Here is a 17,219-nt window from a genome sequence, read left to right on the forward strand (position 1 = left end):
TATACGCTGGGGTGTAGTTCCGGTGGGGACAGGTCTGTCACTGTATAACACATTTAGAGTATGGGAGGGGGGATAAGTCTCACTGTTTAATGACAGGGTAAGTATTGGTAGGAACATGTCTGTGACAGAGTGTCTCTGCAGTGCAGTGTTGGTTCATTGACTTTTATTTTCTACTCTTTTGCCTTGGTCTCGAGGCTGAATCTGTGTGCTGCGTTGGCTAGGTGTGTCTCACTCTTCAAGAACTACAATCACCCAACATTCAGACAATGTGTGCTTGTTGAAGGAATGTGCATTGGTCTAAAGGCAATCCATCAAACTGGAATCCAACACTGGTATAGATGGGTGTAGCAGCATAGCAGACCTCTTACTCACATTCACTTGTAACATCTCGGTCACAGTTATTTCTGTAAGAGGCTCATGCAGGATAGTTGCCACATCTCAGTGTCAACAGGCTAGCATTTGAACTCAATTCTTGAAAAAAAAATTAAGATCATACACTGCAAATTTTTAGTTTTTGTCAGCTGCCAGCAATCAGCTGAACTTTACCAGAACTCCACCTGTGCTTGCACTCCTTGGGCACAACTTTTCTTTGTGAAATTATCACTAATTTTATAACACTTTTAAAAAGGATTTCCTTACTTTCTGACCACTCTCTGATCGTCTATTTTGTGCGTGGCTGTTGGTTTACTTTTTATTTGGTGTCTGAGTGTGAATAGGGGATCACAGGATTATTTCCCTCGTGATATATGCTACCTGTTTTAGTGAGGTGTATCCTTATTGGGTGTGGGGGGAGGGGATGCTGTGAGGTTTTGCAGTGAGTACTAAGCTAAAAAAATTGTTGGAGCAGAATGGTTGAATATGTCCTGGGAATACTGTGTCATTCTGCTTTCTCTAGCATAACCTATTTCCTCATCTGGGTTTCTTGCCTCCCGTTTCCTTAACTCCTCTGCTGTCCTTCTGTCCTTTCCCCTACCTTTCCACGATTTTCATTCCCACCTGTCACCGAGTCCTTTCTTTGCTCAGGTTTCAGCTGTGTACTTCCACTTCCCACTCCATGATCCCAAAAATGTGCACAATCTGCTGCAAGAGATCCCTAGCAATAAAAGATACTGCTCTATATTCTCCATTTTAATGGTCTTGAATTTTTTACGGAGTGGTGTATGGGAAAAGGGCCTGCAGCCAAGGAATGAAGTTGGTTGTAATACCTTGTAGCATTTCTTTTTACTTCTAGTGAAAATTCTGATTCGAGGTGACAGAAACACAGGAAAGACTACACTTTGGCACAGACTACAGGGCAAGAAGTTTGTGGAGCAGTACATTCCAACACAGGAGATCCAGGTCACCTGCATTCACTGGAGCTACAAGAGTAAGTCTCAAGAGCAACAATTTTTATATTTTGAAAAAATGATAAAACTTGCTGTCAGTGTTGGAAATACTCAGCAGAGTGCTGTGGGGAGCATGGTTAGTAATACATTTCAGCTGTGAATCATCTTCTGAGAGTTCTGGGTTTGAATTATTTGTGTTTGCAGGGCAGTGAAATTGGAGACAGGGAGGCAGAATAAACTCATGCAGTGATGACGCGGCTTTCTCAGGTGCTGATGGAGATCAAACAGCAGTTTCTGATGTCAGTGTCAGTGGTGTTATGTACAAGAGAGCCTCTTCTCCGCCTTAGTGTGATCAAATGTTGCTGAGCACAGTGCATCAGTGTGAACACTGAGGAAATTTCCTTGTCCCCTCTGCCCGTCAAACACTTCGAGGACAAGACAGCACAAAGTTAGATGCAGATTAAAGCCTCCTCTATGCTGACCAAACAGACTTAGAAATTTACAAAACAGGAGTAGGCCACTCGGTCCTTCAAGCCTGCTCCACCATTCTACATGATCGTGACTGATCATCCAACTCAGTGCCCAGTTCCTGCTATCTCCCCACACTCTTTGATCCCTTTAGCTCCAAGACCTATATCCAACTCCTTCCTGAAAATATACATTGTTTAGACCTCAACCGCTTTCTGTGGCTGAAAGTTCCACATGCTCGACACTGAGTAAATTTTTCCTCATCTTTGTCCTAAATGGCCTACCTGTAACCTTAAACTGTGACCCTTGGTTTTGGAATCCCCAGTCATTGGGAACATCCTTCTTGCACTTATCCTGACTAGACCTGTTGAATTTTACAAGCTTCTATGAAATCTCTCCTCATGCTTCTAAATTCCAGTGAACATAACCCTAAGTGATACAGTCGCTTTCCGTATATCAGTCATGCCATTCCATAATCAGTTTGGTAAACCTTTGCTGCACTCCCTCAATTGCCAGAGCATCCTGTCTCCAGACAAGGAGATTCAAAACCGCACGCGCTACATCATGTGTGGTCTTACCAAGGCCCTGTACATTTGCAGCAAGATATTCCTGATCCTGTGTCGAGTCTTGTCGCTGTGAAGGCCAATGTGACCATTTGGAGTCAGTCCTACAGCACAGAGACAGGCCCAGACTGAGCCATCCACGCTAACTCCATTTCCCTGCACTTGGCCCATATCCTTCTAAACCTTTCCTATCTGTGTGTTCATGCAAATTCCTTTTAAGTGTTGTTAATGTACCTGCCTCAACTGCTGGCAGCTCATTCCATATGCGTACCACCCTTGATGTAAAAAAATGTTGCCCCTCACTTTCCTGTGTATTCTTTCCCTTCGCACCTTAAACTGATGCCCTCTAGTCCTTGATTCCCCAACTCTGGGGGAAAAAGACTGTGTGCATTCAACTTGTCCATGTCTTTCATGATCTTACACACTTCAATAAGATCCCCCTCAGTCTCCTGTGCTCTAAAGTAAAAAGTCCTAGCTTGTCCAACCTTTCTCTGTACCTCAATCCCTTGAGTGCTGGCAACATCCTTGTAAATTTCTTCTGCATTCTTTCTAGTTACATCCTTCCTATAGCAAGGTGACCAAAACTAAACACCATATTCCAAGTGCGGCCTCACTAACGTCCTGTACAACTACAACGTAACTTCCCAACTTCTGTACTCAGCGCCCTAACTGATGAAGGCCAGTGTGCCAAAGGCCACCTTCACTGCCCTGTCTACCTGTGACTCCACTTTGCACCTGAACTCCAAGGCCCTTTCTTCCACTACTCTCCTTAAGGCCCTACCATTCACCATAAAACTCCTACTCTGATTTGACTTTCCAAAGTGCAACACCTCACACTTATCCAAATTAAACTCCATTTGCCGTTTCTCAGCCCACTTCCCCAGCTGATCAAGATCCTGCTGCAATTTCTGATAACCTTCCTCACTGTCCATGATACCACCTATTTTAGTGTCATCCACAAACTTACTAATCATGCCTGTTCATTCTCATCCAAATCATTGATATAGATAACAAACAGCAATGGGCCCAGCATCATCCCTGAGGCACACCACTAGTCACAGGCCTCCAGTCCGACAAGCATCCTTCCACTGTTACCCTCTGCTTCCTATCATCAAGCCAATTGTGTATCTAATTTGCCAGCTCTCCCTAGATTCCATGCGATCTAACCTTCCAGAGCAGCCTGCCATGTGGAATATTATCAAAGGCCTTACCTTAATCCATATTGACTACGTATAGTGCCCTGCCCTCCTCAACCTTCCTGGTCACTTCATCAAAGAACTCTAACAATTTGTGAGGCATGATCTCCCAAGCACAAAGCCATGCTGATTACTTCACTGCCAGCTGCACTTGCAAGCGTGCAAGTGACTGCTGTGCAAGGACACCCAGGTCTCATTGCACATTCCCCTCTCTCAATTTATAGTCATTCATGTGATGATCCACCTTCCTGTTTTCGCTCCCAAAGCAGATAACTTCACACTTATCCGTATTATACTGTATCTTCCATACATTTGTACACACTCAGCTTGTCCGCATCACACTGAAGCATCTCTACTTCCTCCGCACAGTTCACCCTCCCACTCAACTTAGTGTCATCTGTAAATTTGGAGATATTACATTTAGTTCCCTTGCCTAAATCTATATGTGTATGTATATACTGATCCCTGAAGTACCCCACTATTCAGAGCATAACCCATTTATTGCTACTTTTTTTGTTTCCTGTCTGCCAGCCAGTTTTCTACCTATCTCAGTATACTGCCTGTGTGCTTTAATTTTTTACATTAATCTCTTATGTGGGACTTTGTTGAAAGCCTTAAAGTCCAAATAAACCACTTCCACTGGCTCCCTCCTTAGCAGCTCCACGAGTTACATCGTTGAAGAATTCCAGTAGATTTTTCAAGTATGATTTCCTTTTCCTCAATCCTTGCGGACTCTATTCAATCCTGCCACTGTTTTCCAAGTGCTCTGCTATTAATTTTTTTTACAATAAACACTAACATTTCTCCACTACAGTGGTCGGGCTGATTGTTCTTTAATTCCTTGTTTTGTCTGCTCCTCAGCTTTTAAATTAGCTCCAAAACCAGTAATTGCTGGAGACACTCAGTAAGTCTGCCAGCAAATCTAGTGTCATTTGCCAGCATTTGGCCCATATCCCTCTAAATCCTTCCTATTCATGTATGAATCCAGATGCCTTTTAAAATATTGTAATTGTACCAACCTCCACCACCTTTAAAAGTGTGAAGTGATTCATTTTGGAAGGTTGAATTTGAATGCAGAATACAGGGTTAATGGCAGGATTCTCGGCACTGTGGAGGAACAGAGGAATCTTGGGGTCCACGTCCATAGATCCCTCAAAGTTGCGACCCAAGTTGATAGGGTTGTAAAGAAGGCATATGGTGCGTTGGCTTTCGTTGCTAGGGGAATTAAGTTTAAGAGCTGTGAGGTTATGCTGCAGCTGTATAAAACAATGGTTAGACCACAATTGGAATATTGTGTTCAGTTCTGGTCACCTCATTACAGGAAAGATGTGGAAGCTTTCGAGAGGGTGCAGAGGATATTTGCCTGGACTGGAGGACAGGTCTTATGAGGAAAGGTTGAGGTAGCTAGGGCTTTTTTCATTGGAGCAAAGAAGGATGAGAGGTTACTTGATAGAGGCTTACAAGATGATGAGAGGCTTGGTAGAGTGGATAGTCAGAGACCTTTTCCCAGGGCGGAAATGACTATTACGAGGGGGCATAATTTTAAGGTGATTGGAGGAAGATATAGGGGCAATATCAGAGGTAGGTTCTTCACACAGAGAGTGGTGGGCGTGTGGAATGCGCTACGGGCAGTGGTGGTGGAGGAGTCAGATACTTCAGAGACTTTTAAACGACTCTTGGATAGGCACATGGAGGATAGTAAAATGTAGGGTATGCAGGGTACATTGACCTTAGTAGAATAATAGGCCGGCACAACATTGTGGGCTGAAGAGCCTGTGCTGTGCTGTACTGTACTGTTCTGTGTTCTATATTTGGAGAGAAAGCAGAGTTAACATTTCAATCGCAGTGACACTTTTTTTTAGAGCTGCTTCTGAAGAAATGTCACTGAACTTCGAAAAGTTAAGTCTGCTTTTTCTCCACAGATGCTACCAGACCTCCTGCATTTCTCCAGCTGTTTCTGACCTTTTTTCAGGTCTTCACCACCGGCAATCTTTGTTATATTTTAGGGTTACATTAGCTACCCTTCAGTATTCCAGCGTGTTATAGAATCTTGAAAGATGACAATTACTGTTTCTAGGGCTACTTCCTTAAGTACTCTGGGATGTTGATCGTCAAACCTGGGGATTTATCAGCCTTCAATCCCATTAATTTCCACAACACCATTTCCCTACTAACTGATTTCCTTCATTTCCTCCCTCTTAGTGAACCCTGTGTTTCCCAACATTTCTGGAATGTTATTTGTGAACACAACCAAAATGTCTATTTAGTCGCTCAGCCATTTTTTTCCCCATTATAAATTCCCCTGTTTTTGGATGTAAGGGACCTACTTTTGTCTTCACAATTTTTTTCTTCACATACCTATAGAAACTTTCACAGCTTTTGTTTCCTGCAAGCTTGCCCTTGTACTCCATTTTCCCTTTTTTTTTAAATCAATCCCGTTGCCCTCCTTTGCTGAATTCTAAACTGCTCTCACACCCAGGGCAGGTGCAGAATGGGGTTAGAGTAAAGATCCTAATTCTTGTGAATCAAAGGGTAGTGACTGAAAGGTGTACAAGCTGTGACTAGCTCACTACGCCTTTCAAATTATCCGTTGCTTGGCTCCTAGTACATAACCTCTGTTGTTAAATATGCAATTACAGGAAATGATTAGTCATGAAAAATCATTCTAAATGTTTTGCCTTGCCGACTTCGCTTTTAATAAAATAGTTCATTTTCATTAGTCTAATGCAAACACAGTTCATTTCAATTGGACTAGTGTTGTTCAGATCCTTTACAACTCCTGCTTAGAGATTGATCAGCCAAATGCTGCATAGGCAGGCAATTTCTGGAAGTAATAATTTGAGTAAGCAGTCTTCAGTGCCAGATATCACTGTTTAATTGCTGACAGTATTGCATTTAATGGAAATGAACTGACAGAACCCAGTGCCAATCTTGTCTCACTGACCGTCAGTGCCAGCAGTCCTGTGTCATCTGTTAAATGCTGAGTTGCTTCAAAACTCAGCATTTTTTCCCCCAAGTGTTATTCTTCCTCCTGTTCTGAAACTTTAAAGATTGGATTGCACTCCCCAATTAAATGACCATGTATTTAATTTATGTTTGAATTGGTTAAATGTCATAAGACAGTCACTCCTGCCTCAGGGCCCTGAACTGGTTGAGGGGGCATCAGCATCCCAATCTGAAAAGCAATCCTGCTTGCAAAAGAAATGAACAGTGTGTAAAATTCAGCTGGACTGTTAATTTTGAGAGCAATGTTACTGTGCAGTTGCTGAGCCAATGAATGCTGATTGTTGTGCAGGATTACTTTAGTACAGCATTCCATCCACTGCTACCAATGTTTACCCTCTGAGCAAATCACTGCACTCACTTAAACTGATGCCCACAACCAGAGCCACCTTTTGAGCTTTCGGGTAAAAATGTCAATTCTGTTAGCCTGTCAGCACCCATTGTACTACCATGGCTTGAGCTTCAGTTCTCACCCTCGTCCTCATGAAGGACTGAGGACCAGCTCCGTTCCCATCCAGTTGATGTTTGCCTCTTCCTATTTAGAAATTTAACCTTGTTTATTCTTTGTTTTTCTCCATTACCTGTTTAAACTTTAAATAATTCTTAACTCGGTTTTCTTGAGCAAACACTTGGTCCATTTGCCACACCTCATCCAGCTATGCCTCCTCCCTATTTGGACCACAAATATACTGGTTTAGGATGTGCTCCCAAGCAGTTAAGAAATTTATCCCCTTCCTTCCTGTCACTGTAACATTATTCCAGTATTTTTTGAGTTATTAAAGACCATGATATCTCCACTTTGTAGTTCTTGCACATTCCTATGATTTCTACGCTGATTTGCTCCTCTATCATCTGATTTGGAGGACCACAGGATATCCTCATTTATGTCTTTTTATTTCTCAGGTCTACCTAAGTGGATTCTATCCTTAACTCCAAGACCTTGTCTCTTTCCAAACTATAATAACTTCCCTAATCTGTGCAGCTAACCCATTTCCCTTTTTGTTCCTTTTCTCTTCTGAACGCTTTGTATCCTTGAATATTAACTGTTCCTTATTGTTCAGTAGTTTGCTGTTCCGTTGTATTCTGCTTCTAGCTCATCAATGTTATTCTCACACTTTATGCATTTACAGATATGTGCTGTAAACCTGTCCTTGTAAACAACTGGTGTTACCTTGATCTGCTTCTATTTAATATGGGATGACTACCTTCTTTAGTGTAATCCAATACAGACACATTTTATACATCTTAATCCTCTTTTGTTTCTACAGGCTGATGCCTGATTGCTGCCAACCTAATCTAGACCAGGGGTTCCTTCACTGTAGCTCCTGACACTCAATGGAGATCTGAACTCCAAGGCAGCAATGGTAGCCATGTCTCTAAGATTGAATTTCAGTAACTGCAAAGATCCTTTAATAGTCAGTGTTGTCAATCTGTTATAGAGTAATAGACTTATGCAGCACAGAAGCAGGCTGTTCGGTCCAACTTGTCCACGCCTACCAGATATCCTAATCTGACCTAGTCCCATTTGCCAGCATTCTTATTGTTAGACATGGCTTAATCGCTGTGAGGCTTGATTGCTGCTGTAATCGTAGGCTTTTCTTAAAAATAAAAAAGTGGCTCCTAAGCTGTCTACGAGGTGAACCCACTTTAGTCCCAGTCTTGATGAGGTGCAACTCCATTTTAAATAGGAGTCTCCTGTCCCAATGTCTCAATCCCCGAAGGCCTGCCTCCTGCATCAAGCTTTAAGCTACAACTTATGCTCCCTATCTTCTGATTTCTACTCTGGCTAGGGTGTGGCACTGGGGGCAATCCATAGACTTCTACCTATAAGGTCCCACTCTTGACCTCTTCCCTAGCTTAGCTCCTGAATAGCTGCCCCAGCACCTCAATACCTGCCTGCTATATGTCATTGACACTGACATACTGTAATGTCTTGCTCATACCCCGCTTCAGAATATTCTACATCCTCTCAGTGACATTCTTTAACCTGACAGCAGGGAATTCGTACACCATGCAGGACTCAGAATGGTTACAGATGATGTTCTCATGTTCTAACTGTGCAATCTCCTATAATGACTCAACTTCTTCACTTTGTTGCTACTTTGTTCAGTCCCATGTCCATTGGTGTGATGTTCTAGACTGAAGGACTGAACTCCTTCAAGGTGTTGTCACTCCATGTTCCTACTTCCTTGATTACCAGCATACCATCCTGACCTGTCAGTGTTTGTGTGACCACCTCCAGTAACATGACCCAGGGAACACTCATCCTCCCTAATGCTGAGCAATGACTTTGGTTGCTCCTTAAGTTCAGTAATCCTGAGCTGAAACTCAAGCAGCTGGAGACACTTCCTTCACAAGTGATTATAGGCACTGAAGTGTCCTGAAATTCACTTTGTGTGGGGAAGTTGCAAGCAGTGGATCTCCGATTCATGATCTGAAGTGTTGTTCTTCCAGTAGGTGTAAAGTTCTCCGCTGACACTCAGCTCACTGCCTTTTTAAATCACTGCCTGGTGTTTCAAGCAATTTTAATGGAACTGAAATTTCCATTTGTTTCTCTGCTATTTGCAAATAATTTTGTGTTATTTTGCAGCAACAGATGACATTGTGAAAGTGGAGGTGTGGGATATAGTGGATAAAGGTAGGTGCTGTTCTCAACTCTTAACTGTTAAAGATCTATTTTGTTTACCTCCAAAGTATAGATTTTTGATGTGTGTAATTATCCTTTCAAGGTCATTTGGATGGAGCAAAATGTCACAGTGGACCTCTGTGGAGTTGTGTATCTCATTACTTCTGCCTCATATTATTTCCATGTCCAATCCTTCTTTGTATCTCAACTTGACAATTCCTGTGGTAAAATCTTGTTTGCACATTACTGTTTGTGTTCGTGACCAGGATGAAATGTAGAATATTGAAGCACAAAGGCGGCCCTTTGGCTCATTGTGTCTGTGCAGATTTTATTATTTAATTTTGTCCCATGCTGATGCTCTTTCTTCATATCCCTGCACATTGTTTCCTTTGGTACTTACTATTCCATAACTCCATCATTCTTTCAGGCTGTGCATTCCATATCAAAGCAACTTGCCATGTAAAAATACTGCTCATCGTGCCCCCTCTGTTTTGTTATTCAGTTTACTTCAATCTGGCTCCTTCGTTAACCAACTCTGATTCTTTCTTCACTCTATCAAAACCCCTCATTATTTTGAGCACCTCTGTTAAATCTGCTGTTGACATTTGGATGGGGGTTTTGATGGATTTTTCTGACCTTATGATGGAGGGAAGGTCATTGATGAAGTAACTGAAGATGGTTGGGCCTAGGACATTCCCCTGAGGATCTTTTTCGGTGATGTCCTGGAGCTGAGATGACTGACTTCCAGCATCCACAGCCATCTACTCCTGTGCAATGGTATAATTTCAAGCAGTGGCGAGTTTTCCTCCTGATTCCCATTGACTCAAGATTCTTGAGGACTTCCTGATGCCACGCTCAATCAAATACAGCCTTGATGTCCCCTCATGTCTGGAATTCGACTGTTTTGTCCATGTTTGGACCAAAGTCGCAATTTTTAAAAAATTCACTTGAGGGATATGTGCATCGCTGGCAAGGAGAAGGTGATAGTGAGCTAGAGGTCTGGAAGTCAGTTGAGGTCAGGAGTTTAGTGGCCCTTGTGGAATTCAAACTAAGCATCAGTTCTCTGAATTCCCTCCCTAATAGCGTCTGTGTCTACCCACAGCACATGGTCTACAGTGGTTCAAGAAGGCAGTGGGAAATGACCTTCTCGAGGGCAGCTAGGGATGGGCAAAAAATTCTAGTCCTGCCAGTGGCACGCACATCCCATCAGAGAATTTTTTTAAATGAGCAGGTTATTGTTAAGCACCCACACCCCCAACTTTTTCAGATTTTAACTTTAGAAATGATACTCAATAATTGTGTAGTTATATTAAGTTGATTAACAAACTAAACTAATTAATTGTGCTACCCTTACCTTCCCGCTGCTAGCTTAAACTGCTGCCCAAGGGCAAGAATCGTAACACTCACCATTCAATAATTTAGATAATACAGTGTGGAGCTGGAGGAACACAGCAGGCCAGGCAGCATCAGAGGAGCAGGAAAGCTGGCATTTTGGGTCTGGACCCTTCTTCAGAAATAATTTACCTGCTTACCTCGTTAATGCTGGTGGACATCAAATCTCAGCTCTTGCTGTGTCTCGTTTCTTTTCTCTCGTCTTAGGAAAGATCAGGACAACACCTCTTCCCTGATTGATTCTTGAAATTTTCCAACTCACTGAATTCAGCTTGCCAATTAAATGCACTCTGTATTACTTTATTGAGATGGCCTTTGAACTATTCACTAGAGCTGTTCTGGAATCTCAGGAGTTCCAGAAGATGTAAGCCTAGGATGCTAGTTGGCAGGTTGAGGGGATTTGTTGTCACTTAGTGTCATCAACTTCTCTAGAATTGCTTCAATTTTATTAATTTCTTTAAGTTCCTCTTCTTGCTTGGTCTGAGGTTGGCCATTATTTCTGTATTTCTTTTTATGAAGTTAAATGCACAGTTTGATTTTGCCTTTTATAATTTTACATAGTACCTATGTTATCCTGCTAACCCCTTCCTATTTGCTATTCCTGCAGGAAAGTTTGCAGCCTGTAAAGTTGTTGCTCATCTGTACTTGTATTCATAGAGTCCCTACAGTGTGGAAGTGAGCCATTTGGTCCATCGAGTCCATACCAACACTCCAAAGAGTATCTGATCCAGACCTACCCCCTACTCTATCCCTGTAACCCTACATTTCCCGTGGCTAATCCACGTAACCTGCATATCTTTAGATGGTGGGAAGAAACCGGAGCACCTGGAAGAAACCCATGCAGACACTGGGACAATGTGCAGACTCCGCACAGACAGTTGCTATTGCTGTGTCCTGATCACTTTCTCCCCCTTTGCTTGAATTCTAAAATCCTCCCATTCCTCAGGCTTGATCGACACCAGAGGTTAAAAGTTGCTTAGACTGAGTCCAGGCACGTACTCTTCTAGTCATGGTTTTATTCCAACTTTTTCATCTCAAAATTCCAACACGTGATTCCTTGTTTTCCCCATGTATATGCCCAGTTCTTACCCAATCATCCCTCAGCTAACGTACAACTATCAGTTGTTCCCTGGTTCCAGTTGGTCTCAGATATCCTTGCCGGACTAGATGATAAGGAGGCTTACTATGCTTTAATAAAGCAAGATTTCTTTGACCTAATGCTGTCTTTAACTTCTCCGGTCAGCACAAATTGGGTTTAAATTTTCTGTGGGATTTTTGTGCCTTAAAGAAATGTGCATTGTAAATAGTAAGGGATGGTAAAGTCACTATAGGCTTACCAGACCATAGGGTTGCTTTCTCATTAGATGGCTGGTGATGGTTTAACCTGAGAGTCAGCATGCTTCAGGTGAGGGGTGAGGTTGAGAAGGAGAGTCCTTCATAGTAACCTCGGCTGATGTGGGAATTGAGTCCATGCTGTTGGTGTTATTCTACATCGCAAACCAATGTCCGGCTAACTGAACTAACAAGCCCTGATTATCAGTCATGCAATTGTTATTTAAATGCTTTGTAGCTTGTCTGCCTACCTATCTTTTAATGTAGTTTCCTAATCAAAACTGGTATGAAAAGCAAATTATAGTCACTCTTCCCAAGAGACGACTTCACTGCAATTTTATCAAATAACCCATTAGATAATACTCGATCCAAAGTAACATATTCTTAAGATTGGGAACTCGGCATTCTAATCCAGAAAACTGTCTTGCAGCTGTTTCTGGACTTGGCCCCTGTTCTACTACTGCAAATTTAATTTGCTGAGTTTGAATGAGGATTAAAGTCTGCCGTGATAATCTTTGGCATTTATTTCCTGATGTATACTCTGTTCTAGACTACACCTACTGTCAGGAGGACTCCAAACAACTCCTCAGACTGTTTTGTACCTTTACTATACTTCTGCTCCACACAAATTGATTCAACACCTTGAATTCTTCAACTAAGATGCCTCTCCTACTGTTTTTACCCAGTCGTATATCATTTGGACTATGCCTTCACCCTGTACATTTGTCACATCTCTAAAAGTTGCACAGAGGAAATCCGTTCTAACGTGTTTGAATACACTGTTAATTTGCTTACAGTATAGCATTTCATGGCTGTCAAAAGCAGTAAATCTTTATTTAAATCTTCGTTTAGACAGTTAAAAACTAGTTTTTTTTTTATTAACTTGGCTCAACTATAACATTGCTTCAGTTCTTGGACCTCGTTCTCTGTTACATCCACAGTATGTCCTGCATTGTTTCGTTTCCAACTTTAGTCATTGTGAAATTATGTACCTGAACTGGCTATTAGATCATACCTATTAATATAAATCTGTGCTATTAATTTCTTAGTTAAAATTCTGTCAAAATGCGAAAGAATTCATAACTTTAATGTTTTCTAATTCTCTGCAACATCCACTTAGTGACTAAGCATAAAGCATGTTGAGATGAAATCTTAACTATGCTGTATCTTGTTAGGTGAAACCCCATTAAGTACACTGATCTGTATATAAGTTTATTATCTTTTTTCATTTCTTGGTCCCTTTGTCATTATTTTCTACTTTTGGTTCTCTTCAGGTCAGACAGTTCTCCTCCCTGGTACATCAGGTGAGAGCTGGTCTGACTCAAGCTGTTTCTATTTGATGACTGGATGTGTGCTTCCTTGTGTTTGCAAGTGAGAGAGAACACATAGTGAAATTAACATTGTCTGCTGTTGCTGGCTAAAGTGCATTGTATTGTACTAAATAATGAACCTTGATTGTGCTGGGGTGTACAGTTTAATATGTTACTTTTTATTCCCCCCTCAGTAGGCACTGCCTTTCGTTGGGGGAGGGTGGGGTCTGGTAGGCACTGCCTTCCACTGGTGTTCTATCTTGCAGGATTTCCAGTTTCTGATGCCTTGCAAGTGAATGGTGTGTCGGCAGAGGGAAGGAAGCCTTGAAGTAATCAAAGTTCATCAGTTCAGTAGCATTTTAATCTAGTCACTGCATTATTTCCGAACTTTACAATCAATTAGTGAGAATAGATGTATTGCTGCTTTTCATGAATTGTTTTGATCTCCAGTATTTAGTATCCGGTATGCAGTTATCCAAATATACAATTTGATGTTGAAGCATAAACAAAGAGACTGGCAGAATAAAGTTCCCGGATTCAAAGGCTATGCCTTATTTTAGTGATGCCTTCCCAGATATGCTGCTGTGGTGTCTGAGTGCATGGTGAGGAAGTTGTATCTCATTGATTGGAGGAAGATGTTTCTAAGTGAAATTGGTAAAGGTGCGATTGGAGGTGTCCTGTGGGATCATGCAGCACTGCCAATGTTGGAAGCGCTTCAGTCTCCTAATGAGGGCGGGAAAAGTAAGTACAGCGGCACATCCTGATGCGTTCCCTCTCTGCTTAACAAACCTATTGTGATCTATCAATTTACCATGCAGGCGCACCCACCCCTCTGTTTTTCCACTTCCTCACATCCCTATCTATCTTTGCATCGCTGACACTCACTCTAACCCTTACGCAATGTCCCCGCTGTTCTTCAAAGTCGACAAACTCACTTGATTCATCAGGTGAGAATATGCCATTGTTGTCATTCAGATCTCTTTTGTCCCTCCTCACAAGAGAAGAGACCACAGAAGACGAGAAAGAGACAGAAACGGAGGTGGTCATTTAATCACTAGCTGCAGTGGAGGAGATGCCAGACATGTGTGGTGTCTTGATGTGATTGACCAGCAGAGATTTGATCTGTCACATGGCAGGTAACGCTTATGTTGCGTTATGATCACTTCAAATGTTCTCATCTTGACAATTGTAATTCATATTTTAGTCTCCCATTTCCTACAGGAGGTGATGCATGAGGACAAAAGTGACCACTTAAGGGAAACACTCTTCCTTTTAGGCTTCACCATCAGACGATTCATGCAGTAGCTCAGATACCCTCTTGTCGGTGTGACTATTAAGGGAAGTTTTTTGGTTTTCACCAGCAACAGCAAATGCGTGATCTACCACCAGCTGTGATTGTTGGAATTTATTTCAACCATAAGTACCATGGGCTTTGAGATGGTGTTTTCAACTTTGCGAATATTGGCTGCCTGCCTGGAGCATCAGACACTGAGACTGTCACCTTTAGTGGGCTTCAGATATCCCATCCCAGGTCACGTACTACTTCACTGATCTTTGCTAGCAGGAAAGTGTGGGTGAGCTGTCAGAGAGATGATCGTGAGAGGGGATGTAGAAGTGAGATCAAGTCAAACTTCTTCCACTTCTCAACTGCTGTTCCTTGTCTAGCTACGACCACACCCTGCAAGCTCCACAACACACTGTCACACTGCCTCATGTTCCAGCTACTGATACTACTTTGAAAAGGTGTAGATGGTATAGATGCCAAGCTTCTGATGTCAACCAATAGCGTTTCAGCAGTGAGAGTGGGTATGTGAGAATCCTGCCCCTACTTTTGGGTTATATATGGATTAAGAACACACTACTGAGTGATATCGTGCAAGTTGCAGCAAATCATGATGGTGGTGGTAACTCTGGCTGGTACACAGTGAAGGACACCTCAAGATCTATCCAGGTACATCTTCAACATACTGATGGCTTTCCTTGTACCATTCTTGGGTCTCAATAGTTGGTTTCTCATGGATATGGTCAGTCATGATGTAAGGATGTATGCCTTGCCTTGTAGCAGGCAGTAGTAGATCTGCTTCAAAATAGGAAGAGATCAGGAACCTGATAACAATTGGAAGTGTCAGGATAGCTGCCTGGGAATCTTGCATGCATCTATCTGAGTGATGATCTTTGAGGTTGCATGCTGCACATTAATGGAGTGGAAACCTTGTGGGGGTTATCTTCATTGCATCCTGAATCAAATTGAATTGGCTTTATTGTCATGTACTCGCCACATTACGTCGCCATCTTAGGTACAAAGGTACCTAGGTCCTCGGTGTCTGGTTGTACAATGCTAGTCTGCATCAGTGGAAAGCTTGCTAGATCTGAGAAAGCAAAGTCTGCTCAATATGCCTAGCCAGGTCACGTGCGTACACAGCATGTTTGACTGTCCACTTCCACTGCCAACTGGGATGGTAATGAAAATTAAATAGTTGTGAATCTTGGTAAGTCCCCACCCCTAGAAATTTGTGGGCTCCACATTTAAGAGGTTTAACACTGAGATGGGCAGAATTGTGGTGTCTTAGGAAATCGAGGAATGTGGGGTACAGGCAGGGATGTGGAGTTGAAACACAAGAAAAGCCGTCATCATATTGAGCGGTGTGGGGGCAGTTAGGTTGGATGCATGATTTGTGATGCAGAGTGACACCAACAGCGTGGGTTCAATTCCCGTTCTGGCTAAGGTTACCATGAAGTACTCTCCTTCTCAACCTTTCCCCTCTTCTGAGGTATGGTGACCATCAGGTTAAACTGCCATCAGTCGTCTCCTTCTAATGAGAGAACAGCACTATAGTCCTCTGGAACTTTAACAGTTTTTCCTTATTAAGTGGTGTAATAGGCTCGATGGTCCAAATCCTCCACTCTAGAGCCAATTTCTAATGCTGTTGAGCCATGAGGAATTTGGAAAGAGACATGAGAATTTGACCTGATGGCTATTGTCAGTCAGCAAAGACAGGTATTTGATGAATAGGACTTTGTGTGAGTCATGGGCAGCAGAGTTTTGGATAACTTCCAGATTACGTGGAGGTCAAATGTGGCAGTCCCCAATGAGGACTGCGTTTGAAAAGTCAAATCAGCAAATGATGAAGGACTGAATGAGTGTTTTAGCAGCACGTGAGTGGAGACTAGCAGAGTATTGGATGATGGAAGTGGGAATAGGCAGTCTTAGTGTTAGCATGAATGAAGTTACAAGTTTATCTCTGGGTCAAATGTGGTGACAAACAGACCGTCTTCTTCACAGACTGCTGATAGAGATATGTTTGGGGAACGGAGTGTGGAGTAGAAACTTGAGAAGTTCTGGTAGTTTCATTTGCATATAGTGTCCAACATCTAGTCAGGGAGGCGTGCAGCTCAGTCAAAATAAATATTAGCAACAGCTGTACAATGGTTTATTAACGTCCTGAATAAGCTCTTCTAGACTTCATGGCATTCACTGTTCCTGTCTCCTCTTTCACTTGTCTCATTAACCAGTTGCTTTATGCTGTTCTTTCTCTATTCCACAGCCCAACCGATCACAAAGATGTTACATCGTGCCTGAATTCGGTACAGGGTGTTGTAAAATACCAAAACTACTGATAATTGATTTGTTGGAATGGAGATATCTTGGGTGAATTTATAAATTCACGGACGGCTTGGTAGCTCAGTGGTTAGCACTGCTGTCTCACAGCGCCACGGACCCGGGTTCAATTCCACCCTCGGGTGACTGTCTGTGTGGAGTTTGCACATTCTCCCCGTGTCTGCGTGGGTTTCCTCCCACAGTCCAAAGATGTGCAGGCTAGGTGGATTGGCCATGCTAAATTGCCTGTAGTGTTCAGGGATGTGTGGATTAGGTGGGTTATAGGGGGATGCGCCTGGGTGGGATGCTCTGTGGGTCGGTGTGGAGTTGTTGGGCCGAAGGGCCTGTTTCCACACTATAGGGATTCTATGATAAGGAACTCATTCTATGATTCTGTGAAAATGCC

At 42.5% G+C, this 17,219-nt stretch overlaps 1 protein-coding gene across 3 annotated transcripts in view; it reads left to right on the plus strand.

Moving 5' to 3' along the window:
* The window catches only part of LOC109920828 (rab-like protein 6), a 124,666-nt gene that overhangs the window by 12,544 nt on the left and 94,903 nt on the right, over positions 1 to 17,219 (plus strand). For 2 of the 3 annotated variants that reach the window (XM_048613577.1, XM_048613575.1), the window contains exons 2-3: positions 1,232 to 1,366; positions 9,146 to 9,193. In XM_048613577.1, coding sequence (XP_048469534.1) covers positions 1,232 to 1,366; positions 9,146 to 9,193 — 183 coding nt within the window. Of the gene's footprint in view, positions 1 to 1,231; positions 1,367 to 9,145; positions 9,194 to 14,237; positions 14,352 to 17,219 lie in introns of those variants that run through there. The other variant, XM_048613576.1, reaches the window with a different exon arrangement.

The sequence above is a fragment of the Rhincodon typus genome, chromosome 28 (genome assembly GCF_021869965.1).
Source record: "Rhincodon typus isolate 14 chromosome 28, sRhiTyp1.1, whole genome shotgun sequence".
NCBI lineage: Eukaryota > Metazoa > Chordata > Chondrichthyes > Orectolobiformes > Rhincodontidae > Rhincodon > Rhincodon typus.